The sequence below is a fragment of the Stegostoma tigrinum genome, chromosome 34 (assembly GCF_030684315.1).
Source record: "Stegostoma tigrinum isolate sSteTig4 chromosome 34, sSteTig4.hap1, whole genome shotgun sequence".
Lineage (NCBI taxonomy): Eukaryota > Metazoa > Chordata > Chondrichthyes > Orectolobiformes > Stegostomatidae > Stegostoma > Stegostoma tigrinum.
The window spans coordinates 3,379,657-3,392,924 of NC_081387.1; the positions used below are offsets into that span (position 1 = coordinate 3,379,657).

The 13,268-nt window shown below is 42.2% G+C and overlaps 1 protein-coding gene and 1 long non-coding RNA gene across 4 annotated transcripts in view; one reads left to right on the plus strand and one right to left on the minus strand.

Annotated features, from left to right (window-relative positions):
* The window catches only part of LOC125446410 (uncharacterized), a 24,374-nt gene extending 15,157 nt beyond the window's left edge, over positions 1 to 9,217 (plus strand). Inside the window, exon 5 of the long non-coding RNA XR_007246390.2 lies at positions 2,190 to 9,217. This is a non-coding gene — a long non-coding RNA (uncharacterized LOC125446410). The remainder of the gene's footprint in view (positions 1 to 2,189) is intronic.
* Positions 68 to 9,878, minus strand: LOC132206257 (zinc finger protein 271-like). 3 transcript variants are annotated; one of them, XM_059639671.1, is made up of 3 exons: positions 9,844 to 9,878; positions 6,435 to 8,098; positions 68 to 4,285 (listed from the first exon to the last, which is right to left on the minus strand). In XM_059639671.1, exon 2 carries the CDS (start codon positions 7,635 to 7,637, stop codon positions 6,450 to 6,452), a length of 1,188 nt encoding a protein of 395 aa, XP_059495654.1. In that variant the 5' UTR covers positions 7,638 to 8,098; positions 9,844 to 9,878; the 3' UTR covers positions 68 to 4,285; positions 6,435 to 6,449. The 3 variants fall into 3 exon arrangements, with proteins under 3 accessions (XP_059495654.1, XP_059495652.1, XP_059495653.1); XM_059639669.1 differs by having other exon boundaries at positions 68 to 8,098; XM_059639670.1 differs by having other exon boundaries at positions 68 to 8,098; positions 9,575 to 9,862.
* Positions 9,879 to 13,268: the final 3,390 nt, after the last annotated feature.

Consider the following 13,268-nt stretch of genomic DNA (forward strand, 5'->3'; position numbering starts at 1 on the left):
TAGGCCCGAAACGTCAGCTTTTGTGCTCCTGAGATGCTGCTTGGCTTGCTGTGTTCATCCAGCCTCACATTTTATTATCTTGGATTCTCCAGCATCTGCAGTTCCCATTATCTCCCATATATTTCACATTTGAATGGTTTCTCCCCTTTGTGGATTGGTTAGTGTCTGTGGAGGCTGTCTGAACATGCAAATGACTTGTTGCAAACCTCACACAAGAATGGTTTCTCCCCACTTTGAACACAGTAGTGCTTGAGGAGAGTTGATGATTGCGAGAATGGTTTGTCACACACCTTGCATGTGAATGGTATTTCCCATGTGATTGCATTACTGATCCAACAATCCTGACAACAATGTAAACCCATTTTACATACCTCACAAAACTCAGCCTGTAAATCATAAGGGAAATGCGAAGAGATTGCTGGGCTCCTTGCTGAGATATTTATGTTATCAACAGCCCCGGGTGAGGTGCCAGAAGACTGGAAGTTGGCCAATGTGGTGCCATTATTTAAGAAAGGCTGTACAGAAAGGCCAGGGGACTCTGGTCTGGTGAGCCTTATATCATTGCTGGGTAAGTTGTTGAAGGGAATTCTAAAGGACAGGATTTACATGCATTTGGAAAGTCAGCATAGCTTTGTGCATGCGAAGTCTCACTAACGATTTTTTTGACATGACAAAGATGCTTGATGAAGGCAGAGTGGTAGACTTTGTCTATGTGGACTTACGCAAAACATTTGACAAGATTCTGCATGGTAGACTGGCTCGTAAGTTTAGATCACAGAAGATCTGGGGGAGCAAGCCATTTAGGCACAAAAGTGGCTTGAAGGTGGGAGACAGAGCATGTTGGTACAGGGTTGCTTTTTGGACTGGAGGCCTGTAACCAACAGTGTGCCACATGGTTTGGTGCTGGATCCACTGCTTTTTCACCTATTTTATAAATTATTTTATAAATGAAATGTGAATACATGGAGTATGGTTAGTAAGTTTGCAGTTGATACCAAAATAAGTGGTGTAGTGGACAGTGTAGAAGATTATTGGATCGGAAATTGGCTTGCTGAAAGAAGACAGAGGGTGGTAGTTGATGGGAAATGTAAAAAAGGGGCAGCATGGTGGCTTAGTGGTTAGCACTGCAGCCTCACAGCACCAGGGACCCGGGTTCGATTCTGGGCGACTGTCTGTGTGCAGTTTGCACATTCTCCCCGTGTCTGCGTGGGCTTCCTCCGGGTGCTCCGGTTTCCTCCCACAGTCCAAAGATGTGCAGGTTAGGTGGATCGGTCATGCTAGATTGCCTGTAGTGTTAAGGGGGGTGTGAGTTATAGGGACATGGGTCTGGGTGGGATGCTCCAAGGGGAGGTGTGGACTTGTTGGGCTGAAGGGCCTGTTTCCACACTGTAGGGAATCTAATCTAATCTAACTATTTCAGAGTACAATGGGATCTTGATCTGATGGGCCAATGGGGCTGAGGAGTAGCAGATGGATTTTAATTTAGATAAATTAGATTGTATTTTGGTAAGGCAAATCAGGGCTCAACTTATACAGTTAAAGGTACAGCCCTAGGAAGTGTGGTCGAGCAAAGAAACCTATGAGTGCAGCAGCATAGTTCCTTGAAAGTGGAGTCACAGTTAGACACTGTGGTGAAGAAGGCATTTGGCACGCTTGCCCTCATTGGTCAGAACACTGATCTTTAAGAAGCCCTATTCTCTCCCTAGTTGCTATTTTGGTCTTTGAAAGTCTTTGGATTATCCCTAACTTTACCTATCAAGGTTATCTTATATTCCCATTTTTGCCCTCTTGATTCCCCTCTTAAGAATGCCCCTACTCCCCTGATACTGTTCAAGAGGTTTACTTGATCCCAGTTATAATGAATAGTAACGTAATAATATAGAAAGAATCAAACATGTTATTGCTCAAAGTAACAACTGGATAAACTTCTCAATAATGACAAAGTGAGAGAGTCACAACTGCAGCTGTACACATTTCCCTCAAATTTCCCACAATAGCAACTAGATTGATGGATTTAAATTCACAGCTTGATGCTCAGAGAGGACAGGATACCAAGTACACAGGAAAATTCAATCCATACCTTCCTGACTCCAGGCAGAGATAGCAGACAGAGTTGAATCATTCAGCAGAGTTAGACAATTTACAACAGCAGATTGAACAATAAAGTCTATAATTCATTTCTGTTGCAGTAGAGAAGATCATTGCTGAGATGGAAGATAAGTCTCAAACCATCCATAAAATTGAAGAGGAAATCTTGTCAATGGAAGCCAGTAAGCGGGAGACAGCAATAAACACAATCTCTGAGTTGCTAGTGGTTTATTCAAAGAAGTTTGATGTCAGCAGGAAAGTGCTGGGGAATCTTCTGGGGACACAGCTTGGAGGACTGATTTCACCCTAAATCATACAACAGAAACGGCAACTTCAGGGCCCGGTCTCAAATATCCTTCATGGGCTGGGGCTTCATTTGGAGTTAATCCCTCACCAGGAGGTGAAACAGCAGGTTTTATGAGGGATAACCGCTTTGACCTCACAGAACGTGACAGCAGCTATGTCCCAACTACTGCTCTGTTGTCCCTGCCCCTTGGGGACAAGTTCATCCAGGTTGTGTGGAGGGTAGCTGCTGAGGATGCAGCCTGTGTAGTGAGTACTATAATCTCTCTGACTGCCATCCGCGGCCTCTGTGAAGTTCTCACTCAGGCCAGGATGGCAGACATGATGACAACATTGTTCCCACAGATATTCACTGGCCGACTTGTATCACTCACCAGTAGGATGAGTTTTTCTCTGCCCAATGATTCGCATACTGAATCACAGTGGAGAGGTTTCAAAGCTAAGTCTGATGCTGATCCGAGTCGATCACTGAATGAAAACTGTGTGAGGTTGCTCAAGGCCCTGTTTGATCAGGTCGGTTGACAAGTGTGATGAGATAGTGACAGGAGGATGGCAACAGCTAGTAGGGGTTGCATTTGATCGGGGGTTGTTCTGCTGGACAGAGCTGAAGATAATAAATAGGACTTTCTGAGACACATTTCACATCAACTGGTTTATGATTTCCTTGACATGGTGAATTCTCCACTAATTCATTGGTTGATGAAACATCTGAATTCAAGGAAGAAAAGATCTGTCAGAGTATAATGGAAGCCACTGGCCTTTGGAATTTCATGGATGGATGATACTGCTTATCTCTTACCTGAACATTTCACCTTCAGAGACAGGTTGGCAAACTGTGATGGGGCCAAGTAAGTTAAAGGGCCATTTGCAGACAAAATACCAATTCAGCTAAAAAGGGTGCCCTATGGAATCGTTTGTCTCACTGAAGTGTGCAGTTTCACTGAAAATGTTGGGAATCACTGCTTGAGGAAGTGTGAGTTTTGGAGACTGAATGGCTACACAGCATTCTGATGGGGGAAACAGCTTGAGAAACACTTCACATTCATACCAATGATATAGGTAGAAAGAGAATAGAAATCTTGTGACAAGAATATGGGGAGCTATGGAACAGAATAGAAAGCTGGATTTCAAGGTCTCTGGATTAGTCCCTGTACAACATGCTACTGACTACAGCAATCGGCAGATGGAATAGATGAATGCATGGCTGATGATTTGGTGTAGATGTAGCCTTGAGATTTCTGGACGACTGGCTTCATTTCTGGGGAAAGCAGGACCTGGACAAGTCTGACAGGTTGCACCTGAACCAGAATTGAAACAACTATGTGAGGAGGCTTACTACTGCAGCAGGTAGAGGTTTAAACTAATTGCGTAGAGGGATCTAATACAGCATGGAGGCAAGTACGGGAAGATGTGAATTCATAACGGCTATTTTTGCAATAAATGGCAAAACTGGTTAACAACTAAGCTGCTATATATAACTAAGTGACAAATCCCTTCATCCCAAATGTGATTATACAAGACTCTTACAACTCTGCATTTGGCCCATACCCCTTTAAACCCTGGATTTAAAAAAAAAGAAATAGTAACAAAGAGCCCACTGGGGTCAAGGGTCTGAGTTCAACAGATAACAAAAGGGAAGATTCTTCACAGCCTCATCAATTTCCTGTCATCAGGATAACACTGCTGACAGTTGTAGATCTTCAGTTCAGCTGGTAAGTCTCAGACTTAGGTCTTTGACTGCAAGTAACAGTTCAGCTTTCACAATTTAAGAGGATGTTAAAGGTACTGATTTCTGGAACTTTCTGAGGTTCCCAGCTCTACTTTACCAAAATGGGTATGTGCATCTTGTTAAGTTCCAGGATGTTTCTTTTCCAGGAGCGAGAGAGATTTTTTTCTGTAAAAAAGCATTATGTTCTGCCATTAACTGATGCAGCTCATGTTTACTGGAAAACACATCTGTAGTTCAGATGCTGTTGCTAGACAACCTTCAGCACAGGACCTTCCACATTTTCCAGGCCAAGTCTATCAAGCAATTAAAGCCATAAACGCATCTTTTATCTCTCCTAAAAGCTTTGGCTTGACTTTCCCACACAGTCATTTGACTTCCAACCAAAACACCAGGATACTAACATCATCTTTTGATGTTTTGTCATTACTGTTGGACACAATTCCCAGAAATTACATGTCCCTTCAAAACTCTTTCAATCTAGAAGTCCAAATAATTCCATGAACCAGTTCCTCATAGTCCTTGAGTTAAATTTGTATTTCCTAAAGACTGTCCAGTGTGGATGTTAGTGAATGGGTAAGTGGATGTATGAGTTAAGTGGGTCAGGTGACAGGGTAGATAAAGAGGCAGAGTGATGAGGTACGTGGCCAGGCTTAAGAAGCTAAGTGGTAAGGTGGCAGCTGTATGAAGTGGGTGAATACTTGGGTACTCTTGGATAGTTAGGTTATGAGATTCTACAGGTTTGCAAGGTAGTCTGGTTGCGAGATTTTATTGGACTATTTGTTACTAAGGTCAGGCTGGGGGCTAGTTATATTTATAGGTATTTTATAGGTTTCAGGGCTAGACCGGTTAGTTTGGGTCAGGAACATAGTGGGGCTGTGAGATTTTATCGGGTTACAAGGTAATCAGTCAGGCTAAGTTGATTTGTTAGAGGGACAGCCAGGTTGCCAGATTTTACGGGGTTGCAGGGTTAAACAGGTTTGGTTGAGGGGCACTTTGGGTTATGAAATTTTATAGAGTTTGGGGCTAATCAGGTTGTGAGTTTTCCCTAAGGTTGGGTGCGAGTCATGTCTTTTTGAAGGAATAGTCCAGTCATGAGGTGGGGTCTGGTCAGTTTGGATTGGTCACTGAGTCAGATTGGGTCAGGGAGAATCGGCGTGATGTGGGGATACTCATAGCGTTGTGGAGATTGAGTTATTTCGGTCGTCAGGTATACGTGTACCCAGGAGTTTTTTTTCTGTCTGACAATTCCTGTGTAACTATCCAGGTAAGAATATCAGACCTGTCCAAAATCTTGCATGCTATTTTGGAGTCTGAGCCTCTTTTCGGAAGCTCCTGTCTTCTCAGGTAATTCCTATGGAGTCAGTCTGTCTGTAATACTTCATACTTTGTATGAACACCAACAACTTTCTTCAGAGAAAGTCCTTCAGAGAGAGTGCAGCTCTCAGCAGCATGTCATTGTTCTACATCTGCTTCCCTTGCTGTACTTCACTTCTTAGTGATATTTCTGCAAACAAAGAAACATCCTCTCTCTCTCTCCCAAACATCCTTTCCTAATGCTTTAGGGTTTTGAAGAAGGATCTCTACACTCAAAATGTTATTCTGCTTTTTCTCCAGAAATGCAATCAAACCTCCTGAGTTTCGTTCTGCAAATCCTGTTTTTGCTTTCAAGGAAATGCAAGTGGTTTGAGAAAGATGCTTTGAATTGGCTTGTGGTCAGACCTTACTATCATTTTCTCTCTCTCTTGAACAGCTACGAGCTGAAAAATACACAATGAAAGGCAACAACCAGGCTCTGTTAATGTGTAGACAGTACTGTCCAGTATGTGTTAACTCTCTGGATACAAACCCAATGGGTTGCCCTCACTGCATGGGGATTACTCCAAATCCTGTGTCACTGACATCACACTGCAGGGTGGCTCCATTGTTGACATCATAATCCCTCAGCACTGGTGATGTCATCACTAGGTGTTTGATGGGAGTGAAAGCTGCTTCTTGTTCTGTGTCTCAGTCCCACTGAACACCCTGCACTGAGACTGTGTACACTGTTACACAATCTGAGGGTGGATTGGACAATAACTTGGCCAGGTAGGCCCTCTGTGGGTTCCACTGATATATCAGGGGGTCCGATAATTGCGTGAAGACCTTATGAAAGAAACCTCACTGATAGGGTTTATCCTTTATGTGAGTATATTGACCAATGTTATGCTGACTGTTAAAGCATTGTCACAAACATTGCAACTGAAGAGAGATTCTTCCCTGTGAATCCTTTCGTATCCCAGATGATTGAAGATATCACAAAATGTTCATTACAAACCTCATCATTGAAAGGTTACTCCCCTGTGTGGGTCCTTTGATGGAGCAGGAGGTTCCATGACCTTGAGAATGATTTGCTGCACATTTCACACCTGAAGGGCTTCTCGCCTGTGTGGATGCATTGGTGTCTACGGAGGCTATCTGAGTATGAGAATGACTTCTCACACACCTCACATCTGAACAGTTTCTCCCCTGTGTGAATGCGTTCATGCCTGCGGAGGCTTGATGAGACTGAGAATGATTTGTCACAGGCTTTGCAATTGAATGGTTTCATCCCTGTGTGAATGCGTTGGTGTGCACAGAGGCTCGATGACTGCGAGAACGATTTGTCACATACCTCACACATGAATGGTTTCTCACCTGTGTGAATGCGTTGGTGTCTGCGGAGGGTTGATGAATCTAAAAATGATTTGAGACATCCATTGCATCTGAATGGTTTCTCGCCTGTGTGAATGCGTTCATGTGTACAGAGGATTGATGAGTGTGAGAATGATTTACCACATACCTTGCATGCGAACGGTTTCTCTCCTGTGTGATTACTTAGATGTACATGGAGCTTCATTGATGATGAGAACGATTTGTCACACACATCACACTTAAACAGTTTCTCACCAGTGTGGATGCGTTGATGAGTTCGGAGGTTCCCTGAACGTGAGAATGATTTGTCACACACTTCACATGTAAACGGTTTCTCACCTGTGTGAATTCGTTGATGTGTGTGGAGGGCTCCTAACTGTGAGAACGATTTGTTACATACCTCACATGTAAACGGTCTCTCCCCTGTATGAATACGTTGGTGTTTACGGAGGGTTGATGAGACTGAGAATGATTTGTCACACACCTCACAGGTGAATGGTCTCTCCCCTGTGTGAATGCGTTGATGTCTTTGAAAGGCTGATGAATCTGAGAATGATTTGTTACATATCTTGCAAGTGAATGGTTTCTCCCTTGTGTGAATACGTTCATGTATGAGGAATTTTGATGACTGTGAGAATGATTTGTCACACACCTTGCATATGAATGGCTTCTTCCCAGTATGAATAGGCTGGTGATTCACAAGGCCTGATAATTGTGAAAAGTTCTTGTTACACTCTTCACATTTGAACGGCTTCTCCCCAGTATGAATGCGTCGGTGATTCACAAGTGTCGATGATTTTGCAAAAATTTGGTCACATAACTCACACTTAAATTGTTTCTCTTCCATGAAACTGATCCTTCATTAACAGTTGTACAGCAGATGCTCCTTGTGTCTCAGAGTAACTTATTGAACCTGCGAAGCTTGCTTTCACTCCTCACAATTGAACATTCAGGAATGAGTCAGTGGTTCATGAGGCACGATGAATGACTGAAGCTCTCACCACACTTGCAGCCACTCACACTTCTTCCCAGCCTCACCCTGACCGATCACCCACAGCTGAACCTTCAGAAAGATTGGTTCTGATGGAAGGCTCCACACTACTGACCCGTTTCAGATCTGATGATGTGTCAAAGCTCCTTTGACCCAACCAATTTCCTGACGAAGGTTTCACTGCCCAACCTTCTCTGCATTGAGCAATGTTGCAAAGGGATTGGATGTCTTTGCACAGTTGTACAGTTGTTCCTTGGGTGATGGTCAGGATCTATCTGCAGTGTCTATCCTCTCTGATATACTACAGCACAACTTCTCTGCAAAACAGAAAAAGGAAACATAATTTTCTCTGATTCTCTCTCCAACTGTATTAAGTAACTAACTAGTCAGGTTTCATTTGTTTATACTTTCACAGGATGTGGGTGACATTTGCTAGGCTAGCGTTTATTGCCCATTCCCTTCAGAAGGTAATCATCAGCCCCCTTTTTGAACTGTCTTAGTCTATGAAGGTAGGTACACTGATAGGTAATTATCAGATTTTAACCTAGCAAGAGCCATTATAGTTCCATACACAGCTTTATGTAGGAAATTGAAAATGGTCACATTTGATGCTATTGTTATCAAGGCGGTAAAAAAGTTGTGAGGTTGAGAAGTGCTGTCAAATGAGCTTTGGTGAGTTAGTACAGTGAATCTGTGTAGATGGTCCACACTGCAGCCCCTGTGCATCAGCTGGCATATATGGTGCCAGTCAAGTGGGCTGCTTTATCTTGGATATGTCACACTTCTTGGGTGTTGTTGAAGCCGCAATCATCTGGGCAAGAGGGGTGTATTCCATCACACTCCTGACTTGTGCCGAGTAGGTGAATCACTTATAATAAAATTCGTGCTTTCTGACCTGCTTTCATCACCACAATTTTTATATGGCTGGATCTTTTTCACTTCCTGGTCAATAGTAACCCCAAGATGTTGGCAGAAAGATTCAGCCACGGCAATGCCATTCAAATTTAGGTCAGATTCTGTTTAGTTGAAGATAGTAATTGCCTGCCACTTGTGCAATGTGAATGTTACATGACACTAATTAGCCCAAGCCAGGCTATGTTCCAGATCTTGCTGCTTATGTACATGGACTGTTTCATTATCTGAGGAATCATAAATGCGGCAGAACATCATGTTATCGTCGGAAAACATCCCAATTTTTGACCTAATGGTGGGTAGAAGGTTACTGATGAAGGAACTAATCATGTTCAAACATTGGACATTATTTAAGGAAATCAGGAAGTGATCTCCCAGGTCAGGGATGATTAACTTGAAATCATTAAAACTATTTTCCAAACATTGCAGTTTCCCTCTTACTACTGTTGACTCGAGTCACATTTGGAACAGAAATATTATTGTGGTGTCCTGGTCCATTATTCCCTCAATCAACACAGTGAAAAAACAGCTTCTCTGATGATCATCACATTACTGTTTGTAGGAGCTTGCTATGCACAGAATGGCTGCCACACTTCAAAAGTGCTTCAGTGGCTGTAAAGAACTTTAGGAAATCTAATGTTTGTGAAGGGCTGTCTATAATTGAATAATCTTCTCTGATGCTGTTACAGAGACAGGGTGGTGGGAGATTTTGGAGGAACCAAAAGGACAGGCCACATTCAGATTCTAATAGAAACAGAGAACTGATCATTCATAGTTCACAGGATTGTAACCAGCTCCCAAAACACAGACAGAGAACACAACAACAGGAAATCAGTAAGAATCCTCAGACACTCTGCTCCTCCCAGATAATGACTCCTCACCTTCTCATATTCAGGAATGATTCATCAACAAAACTCAGGCTGGAAATCAGGAGGGAAATGTTTTCAATAAACACACTCAATATCCAACATACAGCTCCAGTCAAACAGTTCAGCACAAAGCACTGAGTAAACAGCTCTCTCAGCTGGATCTTCTCACACAGCATAAGGGACATTTCCACCCCTGATTACCCACAGGATAGTCAGACTGCCTGAAGACTGGTGTGGATATTATGGGATACAATTTGTATAAAAGCTGCTCCTTCACTCACCATCTCCTCACTTAGTTTTCAGTCCCTACAGGAAGTGAACCAGCTCTGGAAGAGGAAGAGGTGAGAATGGGCAGAGTGGGTGGGCTCTCTGATTGACGTCTCTCACAGCCAATCCAAATATTTCTGCAGCAACATGAGTTTCCTGAAGTTTGGGAAACTGATCGGTGAAATGGAGATGACTTTGAGCAGTAGATCAGGTGGGGATTTAAACTTGTCATTGTTATGTCTGAATAAAACCTCCCTTATTGCAGCTGCTGTCTCTGATCCCCCGGTAAATGACAGAGATTTCTGGTGTGGGAATAGCATTCTTCATCCTTGCACACTTTCAATCTGACAACATCCGGAGACATGGGGACAGGAGGGAGGGAATTGATCGGGCCTGGGGTGGGCGGTGTCACTCTGAGAGTGAGAGTGCAATGAGACACACTTGGTCCTTGAGGTGCTATCTGATGTTGCTGTCCTCACCAGATGTCACCTGTAAAGAAAAACTGAAGGAACTGCAGATGCTGAAATCAGAAACAAAAATAGAAGCTGTTCAAAAGGATCCTTGAGATCTGAGGAAGGGTCACTGGTCCTGAAACTTGACTGATTTTTTTTCTTCACAGATGCTGCCAAACCTGATGAGATTTTCCAGCAACAGTTTTTTGTCACCTGTGAAGATTCAGCCTGTATTGGCTTGAATGTCCAAGGCTCAATATTCACTTTCACGAACAAAGTTGCTGGAAAAGCTCAACAGGTCTGGCAGCATCTCTGAAGAAAAAACAGTTAACGTTTTGGGTTTGGTGACCATTCGTCAATATTCACCTTTATTGGTTCCTCTCCCACCATGTCCTGCTACATGCACTTTTTCCGTGATCTCCCAGTCCATTTGCCTTTCTAGCAGGTACCCATCCAGTCCGCTCTCCTTGGATGTAGTGGACTATTCATCTCTCCTGAACTGTCCTAGTCTAGACCTTTTTTGAGAGTGATATTGTTCAGTGTGAAGTACACTATAATGCGTGTGACCATTCTCTCTCTCTCTGGGAAATACCGTGATCCACCTCCAGGTGTAATTAGTCCCTGAAACATGCTTCAATATCCCGATTAGTTTCCTTGGTTACCTTCAGTACCATGTGAGTCTGATCAAACACTCACAGCACCTTGGGAAAGCAGCTATTCTATAAAACTCCAAAAAGCTCTGCTTCTGCTGAGTGTTGTCCTAAATTTAATGAAGTAATTTATTATTGTTATTCAAAACATATTCGACATAAACCAAAGGTGGAATTTATCAAAACAAGAAAATATTTGAAAATGACCCATTTGAAAATGATTTTACACTGATATTACATCAAGGTGTGATAGGCTGAGGGAACTCAGGTCTATTGAGGCTTACCCCTACTCCCCGATCAGACCTAGGATAGACATCCTCCCAGACAGGAGAGTACAAACATTCACCATGGTATTCTTCAAACATCCATCAAGTAAAGAGCATCTGTCTATAATTCTCAACACCAACTGAGCAGGGTACAATTCAATCCCATACACACTTAGCTCACTTTACTGACATACACATTTACATTGGGGAAACTCTCTTAAATACTACAGAATCAAATGTTATGCGTTACTCTGGCTCCCAATTCCGATGGTCAGAAATTACACAGCTTTATTGATAGATGATGGAAACACCTACAGAACTGAATAGACCAAGAGTGGATTGAAAATACGTTGCAGAGTGACCCTGCAGTCATTTGCAAACTATATGTATCGACAGTGGTCAGTTTAATTTTGGCATGGGGGTGACCGAGGTAAATGAGTTTCTTGTGAAGATTCCATTTAATACTGACATCGGAAGGTAGTTGATCTTTAATGAGACAAATACTCACTATCAGATAAATTGTAAATAGAATGAGGGCTATCACACATCCTTGCTTGATACCAGTCTGAATGCTGAAAATCTCCCACCCAAGACAATTAAAGTCACTATCATGAAGCACTGGCATCATTGTGATGATTTTTCTTGGACATCCTCATCAATGGAAAAAATCTATCGAGCCCTGTGATTTACTGAATCGAATACCTTGGGTCACATCATTGAGTGTCACAAAGAATTCCTGATGTGGTTCTCAATATTTTTCTTGGATTTGTCTGGTAATAAAGACATTACTGAGAAGAGTGGAATAATTCACTATTGGGATAAAGTACAATAATTTAAGAATACAAATAATTCATTACATTATCTGTAACCAATTCACCACTGCAATAATATATAATCATTTTACAAATAAATCACAACACAGTTTCAGAAAAAAGTATAGTTAAAGTCATAATCATCCCAAAGGACTATATGACTTCTGTCTCTCTACAGAGAGAGGACAGGTGGTGGGTTAATCTGAGTGACACCCCACCTCAGGTGAGGGGAGAGGTTGAGAAAGTTGGACCGTCATAATAACTTCAGCCAGTGCAGGATTAAAATAGGAATCATATAATATTTATACAGATAATATTATTCAAATTAACAATCAGAATTATGTGTAACAATTATACAGATAATTGAGTAAAAGACATTGAAGGATTCGATTGTCCTTTGTTATATTGAATGACAGGGCAGGCTCACAGGGCTCAGTGGCCTATTCCTGTTGCTAATTCACAACCTCAGACATGGAAATAATTCTCAAAAGGCATGAGAAATAATAATTTACAATTTTAATTATCTATATTCTCAATCAGTTGCAGAATCAAATGTTATGGGACAGGGTAGGAAAATGGTCATGAAGAATGTTGAATCAGCCATGATCCCATTGAATGGTGGAGCAGGTTCACACAGCTGAATGGCCTTCACTTGTTCCTGTTTGTTATGGTCATAAATGATTAGTTATAATGACTATATAATAATTCATGACAACAATAATTTACAATATTAATTTAAATGGGACTAGATTAATTCAGGGACATCTGGTCAGCATGAAAGAGTTGGACCATTGGGTCTGTTTCCATACTGTGCCGTTCTAGGGATTTATGATATGTTGGAGGTTCCTCTGGGAGGTGTAAAGCCAAGTCAATGTTGTAAGTGATGTCTGTATCACTTGATTCATGTGGGAACCTCATGTTGCTGGATAAATCATTGACTTGTTTGATCAGTGATGAGCATCCACCCAACACCAAGACATCACAAGTCCCAAAGTTCAAGAGGAAGAAGATTGATGTCTCAGCTCAAAGACAGCCAGACCGAAGGGAGGTATTTCAGGAACAGCTCACAACCAATTTGGAAACTCTTCACACCTCAAACTTAATTCCCAAGCAGTGAGATTAAAATAAAGTTAGCTGTAATGAATTCCCGTATCCAGACCATTGGGTTTGAGCATTGCTGTCACCAAGTCTGGCTTCATGAACATGACGCTCAAATATGTTACCCTCCTGGGGAAAAAAAAGCTTTCATTGGCAGGCAG

Coding starts and splice junctions, on each gene's coding strand:
- LOC132206257 (XM_059639671.1), bottom strand. CDS start 7,637: ATGGAAGAGAAACAATTTAAGTGTGAGTTATGTGACCAAATTTTTGCA.